This window comes from Barbatula barbatula (assembly GCF_947034865.1).
Source record: "Barbatula barbatula genome assembly, chromosome: 19".
Lineage (NCBI taxonomy): Eukaryota > Metazoa > Chordata > Actinopteri > Cypriniformes > Nemacheilidae > Barbatula > Barbatula barbatula.
The window spans coordinates 21,824,639-21,849,077 of record NC_136782.1 but is presented as its reverse complement, the minus strand read 5'-3'; the positions used below and the strand labels follow the sequence as shown (position 1 = coordinate 21,849,077).

At 41.7% G+C, this 24,439-nt stretch overlaps 2 protein-coding genes across 2 annotated transcripts in view; one reads left to right on the top strand and one right to left on the bottom strand.

Annotated features, from left to right (window-relative positions):
* Positions 1-24,439, top strand: part of LOC306908488 (NACHT, LRR and PYD domains-containing protein 3-like) — a 316,456-nt gene that overhangs the window by 230,497 nt on the left and 61,520 nt on the right. The window lies entirely within an intron of this gene.
* LOC306908499 (protein NLRC3-like) lies at positions 1,783-24,288 on the bottom strand. The gene is made up of 7 exons (XM_079481424.1): positions 24,184-24,288; positions 23,989-24,099; positions 20,082-21,857; positions 19,253-19,426; positions 15,248-15,421; positions 14,387-14,560; positions 1,783-3,469 (listed from the first exon to the last, which is right to left on the bottom strand). The coding sequence occupies exons 1-7, from the start codon at positions 24,243-24,245 to the stop codon at positions 3,451-3,453; spliced, it is 2,490 nt and encodes an 829-aa protein (XP_079337550.1). The 5' UTR covers positions 24,246-24,288; the 3' UTR covers positions 1,783-3,450.

Here is a 24,439-nt window from a genome sequence, read left to right as displayed (position 1 = left end):
TGAAGGTCAGACCAGACCGGCTGTTCTGTGTTCAAATGTGTCTGTAGTTTAACACACTGTGTCTTCGGCTTAGTCTCAGTACCTGCTCTTATAAAACCACATTTAATGTGTGTAATGCAGACGGCTGTGATGGAGGCAGTTTTTATATTTAATGGACAAATCAACAGCGGTTGTGCGGTGGTTTGGGAAATATATATGAATTATAAATAATATTTATATGATTATATTTGCGTAGCAACCACATGGCGAGTGGGAGAGAAATATGGACCCTATTTAAATACTTGAAATTGAAATATATCTGAAATAAATGAGGATGAAACATCCGCCCATATAATGCGCAAATCCATCAGTGAAACACTACAGCATATAAAACATTTAAATCAGTAAATAATGAGAACTTAAATGATTAAAGTGAAATATTAAATCAAAAAGCTCTTGTTGCAGTGACAACTTCTGTCAATCACGTATAAACCCTTACAGTCCTTAACAATTCCATCTGAAACAAACTGTTTAAACCCACCTTGGCTTTTCTATTCGGATTGCCATAAAAACGTCACTTTTTCCTACTCGATGATGGAAAACTTACATGTTGACATCGTCCAGATTAAAATGTTTACAGCTGCAATAAATGCGCGTTCAGAAGATGCGCACATGAGCGCAGACGCACAGATGTCTTGTGACGTGATTGGACAATCAATCTGAGGTTGTGACGTGTTTGGTGTTGCGAGCGACTTTGACTTTCAGATAACTCATATTAACTCGACTTTAGTGTTTCTTTAACGTGTCAGTTCATAAGACTTATTAAATCGTCACAAAACAACTAAATGTGTCAATTTAAAAATAAATACAAATGAATGTGGCGGTAGTCCACCACTGTCTATATGGCCCAGCAGATGGCGCTCCGAGGCTCATTAAAGTTGAGAATCACTGACGAAGAAGATCCACAACAGTGTTTGTCCCGCCTCTTCTGCACTGTGATTGGACGGCTGTGTAAACAAGGACAGTGACGAGCTGAAAGTTAAAAAGTAAACAAAGATAAAAGAACTCGTGAAATATTATTATGACACAAAGAGCATCAACATGCAGAGTCATCGGTTTGTGTAAAACAATACAGAACGTCACGTGAGGTTTAACGCACTATTCACACGTGTATGGAGCAGCTGAACATTTTCATGGATACGACAATTTACGTCAAAGCGACTTTACGACCGATTGACACAAAGATCGTTTTTTTCTGCTCGTGTTTCATGAATGAGGCCCATTTGTGTTTGGTTGTAAATGTACTGAAAGCTCATTCTTGAACCTTTAAATCTCAAATCTTCCACAGGGTTATTATGGCCGTTGCTCAATATGGTGACACGTGGTTTGAGGCCTCACGCGATCTGAGATTAAAAGTGCTAATATGAGAAAAACATCTTTTGAGAATCCCTGCACGCTGAAGTGTGTAGAAACAAGAGCACAGATATATGAACATGAACACATCCACACACCTTCATTCAAGCTTTACAAACACACTTCAACATGAAGCTCTTAAAGCCAAACACATCATCTGCCAGCTGTCTCTGAAACTCCACAAACTTCAGTTTCACAGCAGAACAAAGCAAATCCTGTACAACAGTCAAATCACATTTGGACCATTAAAGTCAAAACCAAAGTGAAGTGAAATGTTTTTGGGCCCTAAACTGAAAATCTAATGTGTCAGAATATTTCTTCACTGTTTTAGACATAAAGTGTTGAACAATTCTTCAATGTTCTACGCGTTCAGAATTGGAGAGAGGCCAGTCAAAGTAAAATCTTGAAGTTTATTGATCAGAAGATTCAAAAAATACAACAGCTGCTGGGTGAGTTGCCTCAGACTCAGTCTTTAAAGAGAACTGATATCTTACAAAGGACTCACGGCGAAGAACAATTTTACATGGTTTGTATAATCCTTTTTGGTGTCCCTTTTTAGCTCGAGAAGCTAATGTCCTTTTGCGGATGTGAAATCCTGGGAACATGTCCAATCCGCTGCCTCTCCTTTGTTCCTCAGCTCATGCTGCTTGTCCCGACTATTTGTGGAGACCCCATACCTCACCAAATTTCGATGAGCTCTGCGTAATCTGATCTTTACACACACACATATTATTTTGGTACAGAAAGTTCACTCCAAATAAATCCTTTGGTTAACTCACACACTTGTTATATTTTTAACATATTATGCACAGTTAATGGTCAATTATGAAATCATAAAGCATTTTAAATTTGAAAGCACGTTTAAACCATAATAAAAATCACTCCGTGTACACATTCCTTCCCTAAAAAGAAGATGCTTCTTGTTACACACACACAAGCCGAACATCCACCCCCACTCACGGACCACATTCCGATCTCTGGCAACATCTAGCAACTGTACAACTCTCAGCTTCAAGCTTTTGTTCACAATCATGTCATGTAGGAAAATACATCTGATTTAAACAAAATGAATCATCCATTTTTATATCGATCTATATATTGATCTTAATTCCCACAAAAGTAGAGACGGATCCTCAAGAAAAACACATTTAATGATCACAGTCTGACAATATAGAGACAGACAGACATGAAGAATGAGTTTATCTTTGGGTTCTCTGTTGGCTGTGATCTTCTTCTCCTCTGGACTCCTCTACTTGAGCATCTCTCGGTCTCTCTGTTCTCCATCTCTCATGTTATATCTCAAACGCTTCATTATACATTCAACACAATTCTACATTATTTACTGTTTCATGTATTTATATTCTAACCATAAATTCTCCCACGTATATTTACATTTTGAAAATTGAATATGAAATAATCTGATGATATAAAAGTGTACAATCCATACAAATGCACATAGAGTTTACTATACATACACAATCAATTCTTTAGCGCTCTAACGTGGAGGCTAAAGACCGCAGTCTGTTGGTCAGGGAGTGAGGTTTACACACTGCACAGCTCTTCACTAACTGGCCTCCATTACACATACACAGTTCATAAATTTAAAGACCACACTAACAACAGAATAGATTTAATGAACTTTACTGAAATATGAATAATAATTCTTCTCATCATCATTTCTTGACTATCTGTAAATGCCTCTTTGCTATGTTTTATTATTATAATTACGCTACGTTTATATGGCTATTATATTGAAGACTATTGAGTGGATAAATCCTTTTAATAAAAAAATATATAACCCCTCCCCATCATTCAGAGGCGATGCTTCTCTCTCTGTGCGTGCACGCACACGCACACGCGTCCAGCAACAATAATCATATTAATTTGAAACAGCAACCCAGAAATTTGTCACAAGCATTGATTAAAACAATGATGATAATAATCACATGAAAAAAAAACTACTTAAATTCTGGACCTTTGGCAGTGAGGGGGGGTTCGTTCAAACCACCCGAACCCCCCCTGCCTGGTTCAGACACCTGTAAACACACCTTACTGACATCACCAGTGAGGCCTAATCCTAAAAGAGAAACACAAACACAGAATTAATGTATCATCACTACACATGTCAACAATAATAAACTCAGTTTGATCTTTATGGAAGTATTTGAATGACATTAGTCTTTGAAGCAAAAAGCATGTTGAATTACTAATCGCAAATAAACCTGTTGCATTACCAGTGCTTGTATGTTTAGAGTCTGCAATTCAACATGGTTGTACCATAAAGATGTGAATATTTCAAATTGAAACAGTTTCACCTTTCATAAATTCAATAATCAAAATTCACCTTTTGCATTTCATTATAAAAATTCAACTTATTTTAAAATACAACCTTTAATATTCAACAGAAACATTTCAGTTCATATTATTTCGGTTAAAACATTTCTTCCACAAATTCAGGGGTTCCAATTCGATTTGTAATTCAAAATTTCACATCCGGGAATCCCAGGAGAAGCAATAGAGCGCCGATTCTGCTAATCCATGATCTCTACCTCCTGCCTGACCGCTTCACCAGCACTTTTTACATGTTTGCCACACAGTCCACTCATCTGCTCCATTAATTGAATTTAGTTGTTCTCATAGATAGTTTCTTATGCATCATCAAGAAAAAATTATCGACCCTTGTACTGGCAGCTTAGCTCACCACTATCAGCCCTGAAACGGACATGGAGCACAGGGACAATTCCAGGTGGCCAGGAATCAGAGGACTAGTAATACATTTAAAATATAAATTTAATAATTTACATATCCTACCCGATCTCCTAGTACTGCCTATCTATAGTACGAGTTTATGTTTGTATTTGGCTTAATATACTCATTCATTACTTTTTACGTGCATATGATACATTTACATTGAGTCATTTAGCAGCATTTAGCATTTTTATCCAAAGCAACTTATAAAGAGTTCAGGGAGCAATAAAGCGATTTAAAAACGGTCAGTTCTGGTCCTTGATTCTGATTGGTTGAGCAGAGTTCTGAGCCTTTATAAAATACCCTGATATATAACGGCTGACGGCATTACATAGGCTAACCTAGAATCACTGTGCCACTCTTGCTACATACAGCGAAATAATTGTAAAAATGTCAGATTTTGTTGTGAATTTTGATTTATTTGGTGGGCTAGGCATGGATGAATGGTGGGAGGAGATGGACAGGACAGGGAAAGGTTGTCCTGGTGTGCCGAAAAAGCTATGTTTATTGACTTTAAAACAATAACCAAAACGGACCTAAACCAAGCTCTCCGTCAGTTTTATGCCACTGTGAAAAACGGAAAGGGCGAACCTTACAGTTTTAGCAGCTATGTTGGACTATGTGCAGGGATTAACCGGTACATCAATGATCCGCCGATCCTGGTGTCTGATAAAAGATCCTGAATTTATAACAAGCAACAATGTTTTCGTTGGAGTAGTGAAAAAACTTCGCAGAGAAGGACGTGACAAATCATCCCACCATCCGGCGTTAACGGTGGCAGACTTTAAAAAAAAAATCACCCACTCTCCGGCACTAAATCCAAATACACCAGAGGGTCTCGTCAATAAAGTCTGGTTTGACGTGCAGCTGCATGTGGGACGCAGAGCTAAAGAAGGTAACCGTCAACTGAAGCCTGAATCATATATTGTCTGCCATGACGAAAACGGGCAGAAGTATGCAACACTGTCTTTCAACGAATGCACAAAAAAACACAAAGCCAGCGAAAGAAAGTCTACGATGATTTATGTTTGCGCAGCCAGCAGAATCTGCGGTGTCCTGTCGCTTCACTGGAAAAATACCTGTCCTTACTGCCGCCCAATCCACCGGCCTTTTATCTCCACCCAAAGCGGACAAATAACACAAAGGGTGAATGGTAATTTAATTTAACTTAAGATAGTTTATATGTTTTATTTGATGCATATTATGATACCCTGTTGTCAATTGCCAGCCATATATACTGTAGCCTACACTGTAATACAAATATTTGCTGTCCATTGACAACAGTAACAATGCAACAAGGTTAAAAAAAATTGTTCCTCTAATGTTAGGTATACTAAAAAGTCCATGGGGATGAACTTCCTTGCCTCTATGTTGCCACGAATCTGTAAAGCAGCTGGCACGGAGACCATTTACACCAACCACTGCCTGCGTAGCACGACGGTACAAAAACTGCCTGATGCCGACCTGGAGGCGACAGAAATTATGTCAGTAACGGGGCATAAACGTGAATCTTCCCTGCATTCATATTGGCGGCCGAACTACAATGAGCGAAGATGATGGAGCAATATCCTTGCCTCTGGCACAGCGCCAAAAAGGAGCATTTTAGAACCGGAGACTCCTCTTACAGCAAAGAGGAGTGCAAACATGTTGGTTTTCTTTTTCAACAATTGCACAATTAATGGCGATATCCATATTAATCTTAATAAACAACCTTAAGCACCTTCCTTTCATTATTTAAGTATAATTTTTTTGTAACATTCTATTTTTGATTATATTAATGTTTGCACATTTGCAAATCATTTATTTCATGTTTTGTGACAGTTTGAATTCAGAAGTTTAAGAGTAAAGTATTTTATTTAAGTATCGATTTTTTATTATTTATTTTGTATTAATACATAACCTCACTGTATTAATTTGTAATGTAACATTATAGCATGACATTTGTGTCAATCTTCAAGCAAATGGTGACTCCGCGTGATAGGAGGGGGGCCCCCAAATCAAATTCTGCTTAGGGCCCCCAAGAGGCTCGGGCCTGCACTGTAAACAGCGAATAGTAGTAAATTAAATAGTAGTGCAAAACAAGCCATGAACGATTTTTATCAGAATTTAAAATAATCTACAATATAAATAACATTAAAATACAGTGCCCTCCACAATTATTGGCACCCCTGTTTAATATGTGGTCGTGGACTTCTAAAAATGTCTGGGGACTGAGATGGCCATGGGAGGACCTTGAGTTTGTGACTGCTGAACCATTTTTGTTTAGATTTTGCCACATGTTTTGGTTCATTATCCTGCTGAAAGACCCAATGACGACCCATCTTCAGCTTTCTGGCAGAGGCCATTTTTAATTAAAATGTCCTGGGTAGTTCAAAGGGTTCATAATGCCATACACCCTAACAAGGTTCCCAGGGCCTTTGGAAGAGAAACAGGCCCACAGCATCACATATCCTCCACCATACTTCACAGTGGGCATGAGGTGCTTTTGGGCATACTCATCTTTTGTTTTACACCAGACCCACTTAGAGTGTTTGTTGCCAAAAAGCTCAATCTTAGTCTCATCTGACCAAAGCACACAATCCCAGTTGAAGTCCCAGTGCCGCTTAGCAAACTCCAGATGTTTACGTTTGTGAGTGTTAGTGAGAAAAGGCTTTTTCCATGCATGTCTCCCAAACAGCTTCTAGGTTGTTTTGGAGACTTTGTGACCCCAAGATGCCACTCTTTGATGCAATTCTGTGACAGTAAGCTTAAGACTTTTTTTTTTACTTCCCTTACCATCCTCCTCACTGTGCGTTGTGGCAAGATAAACTTGGGACCTCTTCCAGCTTTGTTTGTCACTGTTCCAGTTGTTTGAAACTTCTTAATGATTCCTCTGACTGTAGATACGGGAAAGTTAAGGCAAGTGGCTATTTTCTTGTCGACACACATCTGCCTTACTTGAAAGGTGTGTTCTCTTGTCTTTGCCATGTTGACAAATGGGTAAGAGAATTAGGCCTCTGTGTCACGTCATATTTATACCCCAGGGAAACAGGAAGTCATGAATTACTAATTAAAAGTTCCTAGATATCCTGACCAACTACAGAAAAATATATAAACAAATCAATTAAAATTTTCAGCGGAATTGTTAGGGGTGCCAATAATTGTGTGACACATGATTTCAAGTTTTCTTTTTTCTAAATGTGTGATTTTTTTACCACCAAAGTAATGTACTTTTTTTTTCTTTTTTGCATAAAAAAAGGAGAATTTTAAGAAGTCCGTGACCACATCTTAAACAGGGGTGCCAATAATTGTGGAGGGCACTGTAAGTATTTTCTTAGAACTGTAATTGTAAAATATTTTGTAAATTAAGGACATAAATGCTTAAACTTAAACAAACGAATAACCAGTTAAAAGAGAAATATCGATGGAAATAATTATGCCTACTTTTCATCTGAAATTTCTCAGAACGCAAACAAAATAAAGCCAATATGTATAAAGGCTATATGAACAAATGAATAAAAAAAACAGAAATACTGCATCAAGACACCTACCCTACTCACGTCATTGATTTGCCTTTGATGTTAGTTCTGGTATTGAGAAATACGTCTGGACGTCCTAAAATTCTTATTGTGCTATTTTGTGCTTTTTGCGTTCATATTCAGGGCTCTTCTGCATTTCTGTAGCCTACACTTTATTAAATAGGTGTAGGCTATACTAATTTTGTCTGAAGATTAATCAACATAAATTTTTTTAGCACGGTACACCGGCTGTGATGGTAGTTCGTGGACGCTAAAGGGATAGATAGGCTACAGGCACTTAGCAAATCTAACAAGATTATAAGTTTTTGTTCCACCATGCCACATTTTCGGGTCTAAAACGTTGACAAAATATTTCTTGGCACATGTCGTGTCCGATATGGTATCGGGTCCCTGGTAATTTAAAATGAATGTGCTTTTAGCGAATCTATCCAAAAGACACAAATTAAATCAATTGAATGGTTAGGTAACAAGAAATATTTGTTACACCAAACTAGACATAATTAGGTTAATACCGTGAGTGACTCGAGCAGTTTGGCGTGTAGTGTGTGGCACGTTATTGGGAAACACACACAGCATGCAACAAAAGTTTGTATCTTTGCACTTAAAAAAAACATTTTACAGCTGTTAGATCCATAACGCCATGAGGTATCGTGCTTGACGTATCGGGTCTAGTCTAAGCTGCTAGTTGAGATCTCCGTTATTTGACCCCTTTAAACACAATAAATGTCATGTAAATGCTGATGATGCATACTATTTATGTGAACATGATGTGCTGAAGTAAAAAATAACGTAAAATTCTTCAAGCCAGAGCAGGAGGGCACTCAAAGTCTGAGCATAATAGGCCTGTGTCTGTAAGTACAATTTCTGATGATGCATAAGAAGCTATCTATGAGAACAACTAAATTCAATTAATGGAGCAGATGAGTGGACTGTGTGGCAAACATATAAAAAGTATCTGTATTTCTTGCTTTGATCTTCGTCAGAACTGACTTGCACCATCCGCTGGTGAAGCGGTCAGGCAGCAGGTAGAGATCATGGATTGGCAGAATCGTCACTCTATCTGTGTGTTCACATCAAACGCGCTATTCGCGAGTAGTTGGATGCTTGAACATTTGGATTTTGCGCGTGAAATTCGCGCAATTCGCACGTGAAATTCGGGAAATTCGCGTCATGGGAGTGGCTTCTGCCAGGCGGCTCCCGTCTAATTGCGAAATGGCGGACATGGATTTTGTTGAGAATATAGCTGCCCATTATGTGCTATTGAAGGCTTAAGATAGACACATAGACTCTTTCGGCACCGTGTCTGGGTCCTTCGGAGGCGCAGTCCTTCATTGTTGTTTCAGATTTCTGCCTCTGCTCGCTATGTCATAAGCACGTCACTACTAGAGCAGGCTCCTGATTGGTTATCGCGTTGCGAATTTTCGCCAAAGTTCAGATTTTTTAACTCACGAGAATAACGCTCAATTCGCTCCGCAAGCGCGTCTATCGCCTCTTTGCATTGACTTAACATGTAAATCACTCGCACTTAACGCTTCATTCGTGCTCGGTCTGAACACACAGTATTGCTAGGCAGAGGGGTAGAAATGAGTGGAAAGATTTTAACAAGAAAATTATTTCATGAGTTCACCTGCGCAGATAACAGTGATGTTGATAGGGATAATGAAGATAGAGCTTGGTTATGAAGGTTATGCGTATTTGGCGTGCTGTCCGGGAAACGGGCTCCAAGCTCGCCAGATCTATCCGAACCCGAAACACTACACCTTGGTCAGGGTGAGTGCGCCGAGCTCGGAACCGGTTTGAGCCCAGAGCACACCCCCCGGGGTTCTTGCAAGAAAATGAGTTTGGGAGAGGAGCCGGGGTGGAGGAGGGATGCTTAATCTTAGGAGATTGAGCAGGTAAAATGGTTTCCCTATTTATGAGCGAGCTCGCTATGGCTAATTGTGTATGTGCGGTGATTGTTGATTGTGGACCAGCCGGCTGGTTATATGCTACGGCTCCTCCCGAACTTTGTTAATTAAACATAATTTCACAAGTTCACCTGCGCAGATAACAGTGATGTTGATAGGGATAATGAAGATAGAGCTTGGTTATGAAGGTTATGCGTATTTGGCGTGATGTCCGGGAAGCGGGCTCCGAGCTCACCAGATCTATCCGAACCCGAAACACTGCACCTTGGTCAGGGTGAGTGCGCCGAGCTCGGAACCTGTTTGAGCCCAGAGCACACCCCCATAAAGAAAGAAGTGGGACAGTCGCCGGAGTACGCATACCCCCCAAACGCGGTGCTGAACAGTATGGAGGCGTGGACTGCGTTCGGGTAAGGACAAGAGGATGATGGCTCCTTAGGAGGTGTGGTTTTGTGATGAGGCAAGAATGGGGCAGGGGTTCCTCCAAGGATGGTTGAGACTGATATGGAGTGAGGATGACTGCTGGAGTGATGAGAAGTTGGAACCCATTAGCGGCTGGAAGTAGGCTTAGTGCCCGTAGAGGTTGTAAATATAGGAATTCGGAAACTATCTAAAATCAACACATCTTCGTGGGTGTCCTTGGGATTAAGACTGATACTGGGAGGAGGCTACTGAAGGAGGGATCCAGCTGAAGTAGAGCACCTGATGGAGGTTCCAGCTGGGGAGAAAGCTGCTGTGGTGCTTGATCCGTAGAAAGTCGTAGATGGCAGAAGGCGAAAGTTGGAAGCACTGGCCTCTGCGGAGGCGATCACTGCTGCGACGCTGGCTTCGACGCCTTAGTTGGAAGCGCTGGCCTCTGCGGAGGCGATCGCTGCTGCGATGCTGGCTTCGACGCCTTAGTTGGAAGCGCTGGCCTCTGCGGAGGCGATCGCTGCTGCGATGCTGGCTTCGACGCCTTAGTTGGAAGCGCTGGCCTCTGCGGAGGCGATCGCTGCTGCGATGCTGGCTTCGACGCCTTAGTTGGAAGCGCTGGCCTCTGCGGAGGCGATCTCTGCTGCGATGCTGGCTTCGACGCCTTAGTTGGAAGCGCTGGCCTCTGCGGAGGCGATCACTGCTGCGACGCTGGCTTCGACGCTGGCTTCGACGCTGGCTTCGACGCCTTAGTTGGAAGCGTTGGCCTCTGCGGAGGCGATCGCTGCTGCGATGCGCGCTTCGACGCCTTAGTTGGAAGCGCTGGCCTCTGAGAAGGCGATCGCTGCTGCGACGCTGGCTTCGATGGAGGTTTGGGTGCTTCTTGTGGCGGCGCTTGCTTCCATGCTTGAATGGAAGAGCTGTCCCCGGCTCAGGCTGTTGCAATGCTGGCTTCTATGCTTGGGATAGAAGCACTGGCCTCTGCTGAGGAGGTCGCTGCTGCGATGTTGGCTTCTGCTGAAGAGTCTGCTGTGGCAGAGCCAGAGACTTTTGGGCGGCTGTAGTTGCTGCGCCTATGCGGAAGGAGTGGCCGGAAAAGTGGTCTGCCGGACAGGAGCAATACGGCTTTGAGGTGTTTTTGGAACCAGAAGCGTGTGGCTGGGTGGTTAGATTCGTCCACGAAGAGAGGGTCTGATGTGGTTTTGATCTGGGATTTCCTGAAGTGAAGGTAGGCTAGAAGGGTCTGATAAGGCTGAATCGGTGACTGGATGAAATGTCCACACCTGGTTTGGTCCGTCTTGCTTTGTTTAATTGAGAATGAAATCGTCTCGGAATCGAAGTACTGATAGGTCCGATAACGTTGGATGGATTAGGGGGTTGAAGATGGAAGTGATGGACATTTCCGAACATCTTAGAAAGCCGAAAAAGGCTAGGATAAACATGGTGTCGAGCGTGCGATCAACGTGCTTGGAGTGATATCCTTTACGGAGGGTGGAAATGCATCTGGTCAGTATAACCAGGGTTATAGGTTGCCTGGCGTCTGGGCGAGCGGGCTGGGTTCTTTGAGTGCCCTTGATGAGCATAGATGTTTGGGAGCTGGCTATGGCTGCGGATGGAGAGTTGAATTTGAGCTTGTGGAAGAACTGAACTCCACTCATGTAACCTTAAATTGAGCTAGCTTGGAGGTTTTTTGACGAGTTTAGGAAGGAGATGTAGGAGGTGATGGAGAGGACAGAAAAAGTGGGAAAGGGAATGTTGAACGCGTGGTGAAACGACTTGAAGCTTTTCCGGGCAGTGAGATAAGATTGGAGGGTCCTAAGGGAGACGGCTTGGATGATGGAGTTTCGAGATGCATCGAGGAGGGTTTTTAGTGGGTGGTTTACCGGAATATCAGCTCCGAATAGGGAGGTATCGGTGTTGGCAAGGGGTTTGCTTCAGGCGCCAGCAGCCTGAATTTCTGGAAAGCGAAATGTGTTTGGCAGTTAGAATGAACTGGTCACAGGCTGAGATCCAGATGAGGCATCTGAGGAACGGCATTAAAGCGGGGGAATGGGTGCAGCTTTGTTAATGCAATGAACGGTTGCCTCGTTATCACAATGTACGATTATACTGGAAGCCGACCACTCTTTCCCCCATAGGGATGCTGCGACGACCAATGGATACAGCTCAAAAAGTGCTAAAGATGCTAAAGCCTGCGGAATCTCTAAGAGCTGGGGGGGCCAAGTGGACGGAATGGGCGGCGTCAGTGAACAGGTGAATATCGACGGGGGAGGATGACATGTCACTGTAGAAAAATGACAAGCCATTCCATTGTTTGAGGAATTTTATCCATAAGCTCAGCTCGTCAAGGCAGGGGCTGGTTATGGATAACGTGTCCTCTAAAGCGTGCGTGCGTGCCGAAAAGGTGCCAGAAGTCTGGGTGGATGGGCATGACTTTAAACGCGGATGTAATGTTGACTTTGGCTAGCCAAGCTCCACGACCTGCATGTTTTATTAAAGTAATGGCTTGATTGATGTTATGATAGTGAGGGTAAAATCCCTCGATTGGAATGAGGCTGTTGATGCTTGGAAAGGCCGAGCCGTGTGGTGACGAGAGATCGAAAATCAGGCGCTTTTTACCAGAGAATTTACGCGTCGCTACGCCGATGGGGCTGATGCGAAATACGGAAAATGGGGGAGCGTCGAAGGTGCCGATAAAGAATTTTGCGTCAATCTCCTTTTTAATGAGGAGATTGACTGACTCTGGTTCGGCGAGCACAGACTGAAGGTTGGGGCAAATTAAGCTGCGTGATGGAAGACTGATAACGCCGGGGTCGAAGCTGTTCGAGAGACTGGTCAGAAGATAGTCCGTGAACTGAATGTCGGGGTGCAAAGACAACTCAAAAGACAAACAAGAAACGTTCACGGGAGTCGAGAGGTAATTTTTAAGATTTTTATTCTGCACTTGAGACATCGGGCATACAATTCAAGCGTGTGCACCGCTGCAGAACAGGCACACGTGGAGAAAGCGACAACGCTGCCTGGTACATCTTCCTGTATTGAAGTTCCTGCATGCCTCCAAATTGCTGGGTTGCCCGTGAGTTTGGTTGGCTGGGCGGTTTGGCAGGCGCAGAACAGAGGAAGTGGATTTGGAAGGCGAAGCTGGGCGTGGGGGAAGAGAGGGAGTGACTAGGGGACAGTCGATTGGGGAATGCGCTACTGAGCGACATACCGAGCAGGAAATATTGCGAACGCCTAGGAAAACCATGTTATGCAGCTCAGTGTCAGGTGCGCCCCAGCAGGGGCACTGGTTCCACTGAGCCACACAAATGGCACATTTGGCGGAGAAAAGTTTATGGTACGTGTAGAAATGCGCGCCCCCGTAGGAGAGAGCGAGCTGTGCCACTATGGCGAGGTAATCGCCCAGCTCATGTCTCCTATGAGGGAACGCAGTGCAGGTCACATCGGTGTAACAGGAAAAAGCAACGGTACATTCGGGGAAAGACAGTGTGCGGGTGTGGTTGGGTGACTGATTTTTAAATGTGAGTGATAGATCACCGTAAGTGATCTGTCGCTCGGTTGATGGGGGTTATAATTGTGAGAGGAGAAAATAAAGGTCTGTGTCCGCACCTGTCAAGATCTGAGATCTTATGTTTCCCGAAACTGGAGGCGGTTCCAAGGCTGGTGCGTTAACTGGCACTGGCATTGCTGTTGCCGTGGCCAATGAGAAGCTCGATCGAGTCTGCGGAAGAGAGAAAAGGGGGGGAATGGCGGCCGCCTGAGCGGCTAGTGAGTCATGCTTGCGCTAGCAGCGGCTACCAAGATGGCTGGGAAGTGGCCAAGAACCCGCTCCTGCATCGCTAGCTGAGGCAGCCTCACGCTAGTGGTTGACGGAGGCGCCGTGGGCCAAGAGCCAGGGGGCGGGGAATGGGTGGTAAAGCACCGGAGCTCCAGGTGCTGGTGAGCTAATGTTTCGTGGGCGGCCCGCCACTGCTTTAGCCTTCCGAGGTGTAGAACGGCGGAGCTGGCAGCCCTGTGATGAAGCCGGGGAATCGCTTGATGAATCAGATCCTGAGCTGGACTGATGAGCGCTCGGCGGAGCTGAAAGATTGTCGTCGATGACGGGGGTCTCAGACATAGCGTCGATGCTTAACCCTAGGAGATTGAGCAGGTAAAATGGTTTCCCTATTTATGAGCGAGCTCGCTATGGCTGATTGTGTATGTGCTGTGATTGCTGATTGTAGACCAGCCGGCTGATTATATGCTACGGCTCCTCCCGAACTTTTTTTAATTAAACATCATATTGAAATAATAATGAGAAATGTCTTAAAACAGAAACACTGATCTTATAACAGCATCAGATTTATTTCCATTTATTTGAGTTTTTATAGTTGTTGATCTGTTGAAACATTTATTTAAATGAGCTCTACTCACTTCACTTTCTCTAGTTTATAATGTGGATCATCTCTCAGCTCACAGAGAAGCTTCTTTCCTGAATCTCCTACATTATTACCAGACAGATTCAGATGTCTCAGGTGTGAGGGGTTTGATCTCAGAGCTGAAGTCAGAGCAACACAACCTTCATCTGTGATCTCACACATCCTCAACCTGTAGAGAACAACAACACACACTTCAGTCTCTCAGTTCAGCAGGAATGTCATTATTAAATAAACACGTTACAGTGAATGACAATCATCATTTTGTCTGAAGTGACGTCATTTTTATTCTCATCCTCAGATTTCTAGAAAAACATCTATGTGATGAAATAAAATAATCAAAGCGCTTTGGAAAACATAAATGAACGTTTCATAAACAGCAAGACAAATCTGTAACACTGTCAACAACTAAATGAACATTTGAATTAACGCCACAGAGAGAAATAACTTCAGTTTTGCATTTATTCTTCATTTTTGCATTTATTGATGTCATTCCAGTCTAGTGTTTGTTGAACTTCAACAGAAACAAACATCAGGAATGACATAAAGTCACTCAGCAGCAATGAGAAAGACTGAGAGAATGAAGACGCATGAAAGAAAAAAACAGGATTATTCCGTCATTTATTCATTTTTGAACTGATCCATAAATACATGTAAAACATGATGATCGTGTTGTTTAAACATGAATATAAACTTGTTTTGATGAGCTGGTCAATATGAACGAATTCACAGAATGATACAAAAAATATAATTTTACTAATTTGAAAACTGAAAATATATATATCTATTTTTTACACGACTGTAGAAGATGATCATGTAAGAATCAGTACATGTGTGACTATCAGAGAGATGATCTTACTTCAGTGTCTCCAGTTTACAGTGAGGATTCTCCAGTACAGTAGAGATCAGCTTCACTCCTGAATCTCCTACATTATTAACAGACAGATCCAGATGTCTCAGGTGTGAGGGGTTTGATCTCAGAGCTGAAGTCAGAGCAACACAACCTTCATCTGTGATCTTACACTCACTCAACCTGTAGAGAACAACAACACACATTTCAGTCTCTCAGTTCAGCAGTAATGTCATTATTAAACAAAGTCATTCATCAGTGTTTTTGGTGCATGTTTTATAAAACAGGGCGTTTACAGATATAAGCTAATTAAATTTAAGACCATTTTAATGCCAATTTATATGAAATTTAAGAGCAAACCAGCGATGAACATACACATTCTAATACATATTTCATATACAAAGCCTTTGTGAATTTAGAGACATAATCAAATTACTTTCAGTTTTTTACTGTGAACTACCGACAGAATTTCACCCAAATTCTAAATAAAAATGTTGCTTTACATCTGCATTTACAGTGAGTATGGAAAGTATTCAGACCCCTTTACATTTTTTACTCTTTGTTATATTGCAGCCATTTGCTAAGACCATTTAGGTTCATTTTTTTCCTCCCTAATTTACACACAGCTCCCCATATTGACAGAAAAACACAGTTTTGTTACATTTTTGCAGATTTATTTAAAAAGAAAAACTGAAATATCACATGGTCCTAAGTATTCAGACCCTTTGCTCAGTATTTAGTAGAAGCACCCTTTTGATCTAATACAGCCATGAGTCTTTTTGGGAAAGATGCAACAGGTTTTTCACACCTGGATTTGGGAATCCTCTGCCATTGCTCCCTGCAGATCCTCTCCAGTTCTATCAGGTTGGATGCTCAATTGGGATTAAGTCAGGGCCCTGGCTGGGCCATTCAAGAACAGTCACAGTGTTGTTGTGAAGCCACTCCTTCGTTATTTTAGCTGTGAGCCTAGGGTCATTGTCTTGTTGGAAGGTGAACCTTCGGCCCAGTCTGAGGTCTTGAGCACTCTGTAGAAGGTTTTCGTCCAGGATATCCCTGTACTTGGCCGCATTCATCTTTCCCTCGATTGCAACCAGTCATCCTGTCCCTGCAGCTGAAGAACACCCCCACAGCATGATGCTGCCACCACCATGCTTCACTGTTGGGACTGTATTTGACAGGTGATGACCAGTGCCTGGTTTTCTCCACACATACCGCTTAGAATTAAAGCCAAAAAGTTCTATCTTGGTCTCATCAGACCAGAGAATCTTATTTCTCACCATCATGCAGTCATTCAGGTTAGGGTTAGGGTTAACTCCATGTGTCTTGCACTGAGGAGAGGCTTCCGTCGGGCCACTCTGCCATAAAGTGAAGAGCTGCAGTGATGGTTGACTTTCTACAACTTTCTACCATCTCCGGACTGCAACTCTGAAGCTCAGCCACAGTGATCTTTGGGTTCTTCTTTACCTCTTTCACCAAGGTTCTTATTCCCTGATAGCTCAGTTTGGCCGGACGGTCAGTATAATCAAACACAGCTGGACTCAAATGAAGGTGTAGAACCATCTCAAGGATGATCAGAAGTAATGAACAGCACCTGAGTTAAATATCTGAGTGTCGAAGCAAAGGGTCTCAATACTTAGGACCATGTGATATTTCAGTTTTTCTTTTTTAATAAAACTGCAAAAATGTCAACAATTCTGGACCCATACCAATTTGCCTACCGGAACAATAGGAGCACAGATGATGCAGTGTCTGCACTCCATGCTCACACATCTGGACATAAGGACACTTATGCACGTATGCTGTTTGTAGAATTCAGCACTGCTTTCAATACCGTCATCCCTTCCAAGCTAATCATCAAACTTAGGAAACCTAGGTATTAACAACTCTACCTGCAACTGGATTATGGATTTCTTGACGAACAGGCCTCAGCTTGTTAGGTCAGGCCACATCTGCTCCACCACCATCACCCTCAACACTGGTGTACCACAGGGCTGCGTTCTGAGCCCCTTTCTCTACTCCCTTTTCACACTCAACTGCAGGCCTGTGAACGGATCTAACTCCGTCATCAAGTTTGCAGACGATACAACGGAGATTGGTCTCATCAGCAACAACGATGAGACTGCATACAGGGAGGAGGTCCGGCACCTGGCCACATGGTGCTCAGACAACAACCTGCTCCTTAACACTCATAGACTGTTTACTCTCCTGCCTTCTGGTAGGCGCTTCCGGTGCCTCTGAACTAGAACCAGCAGACTAAGAAACAACTTTTTTCCCAGAGCTGTTTCATAACTGAACTCTGCCCCCCCACTGATTCCACTACCTCTCATACCTTTAACTTCAATGCTGCTATAACATTGTTTACATTGCACTACAGGGCTGCATGCATGACTGAACTGTACACACCAGTACTTCATGTTATCTGCTCTACTGGACTGTTTACACACACACAGCATCATTTGCACTCTGTACTGCTCACTTGCACACCAGAAATATTATCCTGAATGCTCATTTGCACTAATGGACCACTTTCATAACTGTATCAACTCATCTACTGCACTGTAACTCTATTAACTGCATCTACTCATCTATTGCACTGTAACTTCAATAACTGCATTAACTCGTATAATGCACCGTAACTTTAATAACCGCATTAACTCATCTTCTGGACTGCAACTTTTGTGTCTATAATTTATGCACACTTAACTCACTTGCACTACTGTTTAATCTAAATTATTATCTGTTCATATCCACCTGTACATTAATGTTCATAGTATATAGCCATCTGTATACATTGTTCATAGTACATACCTACTGTCACATTTTCATAGAACATGCCCACTGTATAATATTGTCCTAATATTGTATTCTGTATTTATTCTAACTGTATATCCTGCATTTGCTAATTGCACTTCTGGTTAGACCTAAACTACATTTAGTTACAGTGTACTTGTATATGTGTAATGACAATAAAGTTTAATCTAATCTAATCTAATATACATTTCACTGTGTGTCACTGCTGATGTTTGTTTCTGGTGAAATTCAACATATACTGGACTGGAATACTTGCAATTCATGTAGAAAGACAAAACTGGAGTGATCTCTTCATTTCTTTCCGTGGCTTTAAGTTACAACATTACACATGTGTAAATTCTCTTTATAAACTAACACAGGGTCATACGGCTGCTGCGAGTCATCTTGACGGGTTTAGTTTAATATGCACCAATGAAAACAGATATAAATAACTTATTAATAACATATGAGATTATATTTACAAATGATTCAACCAAATTGCATGTTCGGCTTATTTGAACGTCACATTGGATTACAGACGTTAGGAAACGCATTTTCAACACATAATCTTTATTTGTTAACAAAAACAAACCTATATTAGAAATCAATATTTCGAGTCCAATAATTGGCTTATAAGGTAAGTAACGATAGCCGTTTAATATCCGGGATATGTACATCCAGCCGATAGTAATGTTAACCCCGCTTCACGTCAGGCTCCAGTCGGGTTTTACTCTGCAATATCAAGCAGCTGTACATTATCCATTACTTACAATATAAAAATAGTGGAAAAGAACCTTGTAACCTGCTGGAGGCCTTTCGTGTGCTCATTGCTTCCCTTTGCCTGTGTGATTCCACAACCTCAATGCTCATACAGAGATTAAAACATCTCCCACGCGGCAAAGTCCTAGACATTTCCAGGCCACGGCTTTAACCTCCACGAGAACTCATCGTTCTAGACATCTATACTAAACTTGTATTTAAACAATTTAAACAACTTGGATGCCGTAAACTAGCTGTACTTCAACCTGTATTCTGTGACCTCCGTTCTCTCTGATGACGCAGTAACTATCACGAGGAGAAAAATCTTCGGTCTGTTCAATGATTTTAAACAGTTCTTTGGTCCGTCAGATGGAAAGATTTTTTGCGAATTTGTCACCGAAATATTTAAGACGTAGAATCTGAATGTGTTTCACTCTGCAGTGTTTATCAGAGAGATGATCTTACTTCAGTGTCTCCAGTTTACAGTGAGGATTCTCCAGTACAGTAGAGATCAGCTTCACTCCTGAATCTCCTACATTATTATGAGACAGATCCAGACGTCTCAGGTGTGAGGGGTTTGATCTCAGAGCTGAAGTCAGAGCAACACAACCTTCATATGTGATCTTACACATAATCATCCTGTAGAGATAAATGACAAACATTGCTGATAAACATGAAATCAAAGAGAAAATTAAACAATAATGATTATAAACACATGTGAATGTTATAAGTGTAATATTGTTGTTGTGTTTGTTGTTAAACGCAGATGTTTGATGTTGAATCTCATGAACATCAGACTGATGAAGAACACTGAAGAGTTTTGAGTTCTTGTTGAAGAACATCACAGTGTTTTAGAGAAACTCCACACAAACTAAACTAAACCTTTGATAACACAAACACATCATCAACACCATCAAACTGTGATGTGACATCTTTACACTGATCAGATTATAATTCACACATCAGATCCTGTGAATAATACACATCAACTCTCTAAAGTGATGAAAATATCTGATGACACGACACCTGCTGTTTTACATCTACATCAGAGAAATGAGACCCTTGATACTCTCTGGGTCAGGATATAAAATACTGGACAGATGTAACAATGATTTACAATTTAAGATAATAAAGTAAGTAAGGGATAACGTACAGCCGCCTGGCCAAATATTTACCCGCTGTGTGTTTGATATGAAAGCTTTATTTGATTTTGATCGCTTGTTTTTATAAAGTGACTGATGGTTAAAGGGAATACAACTGTAACAGTGAACTGAATGTTGTTAGTTTTACTTACTTCAGTTTTCTGGATTCTTTAATCACAGGCTGCAGTTTCACAAGAACTTCATCTGCTGTATTTTCATCTCCAATAAATTTACTCAGATCAAGTTCATCCAAATACTGATCAGACATCAGCAACACAAAAACTAAAGCTGACCACTGTGAAGAAGAGAGTTTGGAGCGTCCGACTGATTCAGATTTCACATGATGTTGAATCTCCTGCAGCAGTGAATCATCATCCAGTTCATTCAGACAGTGAATCAGATTGATGGATTTCTCTGGAGACAGATTCTCTCTGATCTTCTGTTTAATGTACTCAATAGTTTCCTCTTTCTTGTAGGAACATCTTCTCATGTGTCTCAGTAGATGCTGTAAGAGAATCTGATTGGACTCCAGTGAGAGACCCAGAAGAAAACGCAGGAAAAGATCCAGATGTCCATTCTGACTCTTTAGAGACTCGTCAACAGCTCTCTGATGCAGGTCAAATATTGACGTCTCTACTTGAGGTGATTTTCTAGCTTTATTGAACACATTTCTCTTGTTGTTTGTGATGGAGATGTGAGCATAAAGAGCTGCGAGATGTTCTTGAACGCTCAGATGAATAAAGCAGTAAACTTTCCCCTGATACAAGCCAAACTCCTCTCTGAAGATCTGAGAGCACAGTCCTGAGTACACTGATGCTTCTGCTACATCAATGCCACACTCTCTCAGGTCCTCATCATAGAAGATCACATTCCCTTTCACAAGCTGCTCAAAAGCCAGTTTGCCCAGTTTGAAGATCATGTGTTCATCATTCTTCTCATAGTCCTTCTGATGTTTGATGTTTGTCTGAATGATCAGGAAGTGTGTGTACATCTGAGTGAGAGTCTTGGGGATCTCTCCTTCACTCGCGGCTTCACTCAACATTCTCTCTAGAACAGCGGCTGAAATCCAGCAGAACACTGGGATGTGACACATGATGTAGAGGCTCCTGGATGACTTCAGGTGTGAGATGATTCTGTTGTTCAGACTCTCATCACTGATTCTCTTGCTGAAGTATTCCTCCTTCTGTTTGTCAGTGAAGCCTCGTACCTCTGTGACTCGATCAACACACTCAGAGGGGATGAGATCAGCTGCTGCTGGTCTGGAGGTGATCCAGATGAGAGCGGAGGGAAGCAGATTCCCCGCGATGAGGTTTGTCAGCATCACGTCCACTGAGGCCGATTCACTGACATCACACAACCTCACACTGCTGTGAAAGTCCAGAGACACACGACACTCATCCAAACCATCAAAGATGAACAACACTTTATATTCACCGCTGGAGATTTCCATTTCTTTAGTCTCTGGGAAGAACAGATGAAGAAGCTCCAGAAGACTGAGTGTTTGGTTCTTCATCAGATTGATCTGTCTGAAAGGAAGTGGAAATATGAGGTGGACGTCCTGATTCTCTTTCCCTTCAGCCCAGTCCAGAATGAACTTCTGCACAGAGACTGTTTTTCCAATGCCAGCGACTCCCTTTGTCAGCACACTTCTGATGGGTTTGTCTTGTGCAGGTAAAGCTTTAAAGATGTCATTGCATTGGATTGGTGTGTCCTCTGTTGCTGTTCTCCTGGATTGTGTCTCAATCCGTCTCACCTCATGTTCATTACTGATCTCTCCACTTTCACTCTCTGTGATGTAGAGCTCTGTGTAGATCTCATTCAGCAGTGTTGGGTTTCTCTCATGTGATGATCCTTCACACAAACACTCAAACTTCTTCCTCAGATTTGATCTGAATGTGTTGAGGACTTCAGGAAGCAGACAATAAGAACTGTGAACAGATTATAACAGACTTTAAAACTGTTCTATTAATTGAATGTAATTACTTACAATTTTATAACTATTTTCAAAGTGAGATTTTTGTGATTTTAATAAAACACAAACATATTTTAAACCAATAAGCATTCCCTGTGAGAGCAGATCAGGTTAACAAATGAGATACAAATTAATACCTATTAGCCACATCATAAAATAATTATGAACTGCCATTAGATTGTGTTGTCAGTTTAAATCAATAGATGAATGTAATTTAATCTAATAATCTGATTTAAATGAAATAGTATAAATGATATCTGCTCAATTCTCAACAAAATTATAAAACAACATGGACACACAAACTGAACACATGTATAGGACTGTCTCGATTATGACATTTGCCTGAAGGTTAATTGTCTATTAAATAATTGATGAGTAATTGTCTGTTTTAAGGCTTTGACAATAAAACGATAACTGACAAATAATTTATTAAATGAAGAAAATAAAACTTTAGAAATGTGAACATTTTGTTTATAACTTGTTGTACCTCTGATCAGGTGATGTGTCTTTAAATGTCATTGGTTCAAACATAGAGACACAACTGATCTCAGGTGAGTCTGATCTCTTCTGATGAACTGATCGGTAACAATAAACACAACCAGTGGCGGTTCTACATTGAATTGCACCCCGGGCAAGACCCTTCCCCCCGAAAAATGTATAAATAAAAATAAAACACACACAGAAAATTATGACAAACCGTCATATTTTATTATAACAACATAAGTGAAAGAGAAAATTATTTTCCTCAATTGCACAAAGCCGTTTTATTGTGAACCTGATGGCTTTGACCTCCATCTGGCCTACAAGACCAACACCGGATCTGCACCATCGTATCTCCACTCGCTAATGCAGATCTATGTTCCTGCCAGATCACTGCGGTCTGCAAAGGAACAACGACTAGTGGTATCATCCCAAAAAGGAAAAAAGTCACTCTCCCGTACCTTCTCTGGATCTGTTCCACATTGGTGGAATGATCTACCAGCTGCTACAAGATCAGCAGACTCGGTTGCCATCTTTAAAAAACGCCTAAAAACGCATCTCTTCCGTCAACACGTTGCTGATTGAGTTTTTCCTAATACTCTTCCCTTTCCTTCTTTAAAAAAAAAAAAAAAAAAAAAAAAAAAAAAAAAAAAAAACTAACCTCACTATTCTTAGCTTTTATACTGTGCTAGGCTTTAATGGACTAGTTTGATGCACTTATGTATTTTCGTTGCCTATGTTGTTATAATTGCTTCCAATGTTTCCTCATCTGTAAGTCGCTTTGGATAAAAGCGTCTGCTAAATGACTAAATGTAAAATGTAAATCTCTGTTGATTTGACACTCGACAATCAACAGATTTACAACCCCCCCCAACACTGTCACTCACGTCACGAAACGAGTCACGGCCAGAAAGACTTAACCAATTCACCAATTCAGAAAAACTACAATGTGCAGGAACTATAGGCCTGTATTCCTTACATTATGAATAAAATGTGTGTTATTTGGCAGTAAGTCGAGGTGGTGTGTGATTGACTTTAGCCCACTAATTGAATTTGCGTCATGGGAGGGGCTTCTGCCGCTCACTATGTCATAATCACGGCACTACTAGAGCAAGCTACTGATTGGTTAACGCGGCGCACATTTTCGCCAAAGTTCAGATTTTTCTGCTCGCGCGAATCACGCGAACGCTCAATTTGCGCCATTCGAGCCGCCTCATTCGCACAAATCGCACCGCAAGTAGGTCATCTCGTCTTTGCATTGACTTAACATGTAAACCACTTGCGCTTCACACTTCATTCGTGTTCGGTGTGAACACCCAGAGGTGAGCTATCCCCTGCATGCGCCCATCCCCTCTCCCCGTCACACACACGGCACCTTCTCAACATGCAGGGGCGCCAATTCTCCACACAATGAATGAATGATAGATAATAGAAAGCCACGGCCCAGAGTTTTTTTTACTGCTCGTGCCGGTGCCGCCCCCCATGTGACATGAAAAAATGCCGCCCCGGGCGGCCGTGCCTAAAACCACTACTGAACACAACATTAAACATCAGATGTTTGATAACTCACGATTGGTAATACAAATAAAATGACAGAACTGTTGTACCTCTGATCAGGTGATGTGTCTTTAAATGTCATTGGGTCAATCATAGACGCATCACTCTTCATAGACACACAACTGATCTCAGGTGAGTCTGATCTCTTCTGATCAACTGATCTGTAAGAATATACACAACATTAAACATCAGATGTTTGATAACTGACGATTCTTAATACAAAGAAAATGAGAGAACTGTTGTACCTCTGATCAGGTGACGTGTCTTTAAATGTCCGAGGTTCAGTCATAGACGCATCACTCTTCATAGACACACAACTGATCTCAGGTGAGTCTGATCTCTTCTGATCAACTGATCTGTAAGAATATACACAACATTAAACATCAGATGTTTGATAAGTGACGATTCTTAATACAAATAAAATGACAGAACTGTTGTACCTCTGATCAGGTGATGTGTCTTTAAATGTCATTGGTTCATCCATAGATGCATCACTCTTCA

Bases quoted from the DNA above. Each gene is read 5' to 3' on its own strand.
- LOC306908499 (XM_079481424.1), bottom strand. From the start codon at position 24,245: ATGAAGAGTGATGCGTCTATGACTGAACCTCGGACATTTAAAGACACG. The intron at 24,100-24,183 runs GTACAACAGTTC...ATATTCTTACAG, and splicing joins GACACGTCACCTGATCAGAG to ATCAGTTGATCAGAAGAGAT. The intron at 14,561-15,247 runs GTAAGATCATCT...TGTTCTCTACAG, and splicing joins TGTAAACTGGAGACACTGAA to GTTGAGGATGTGTGAGATCA.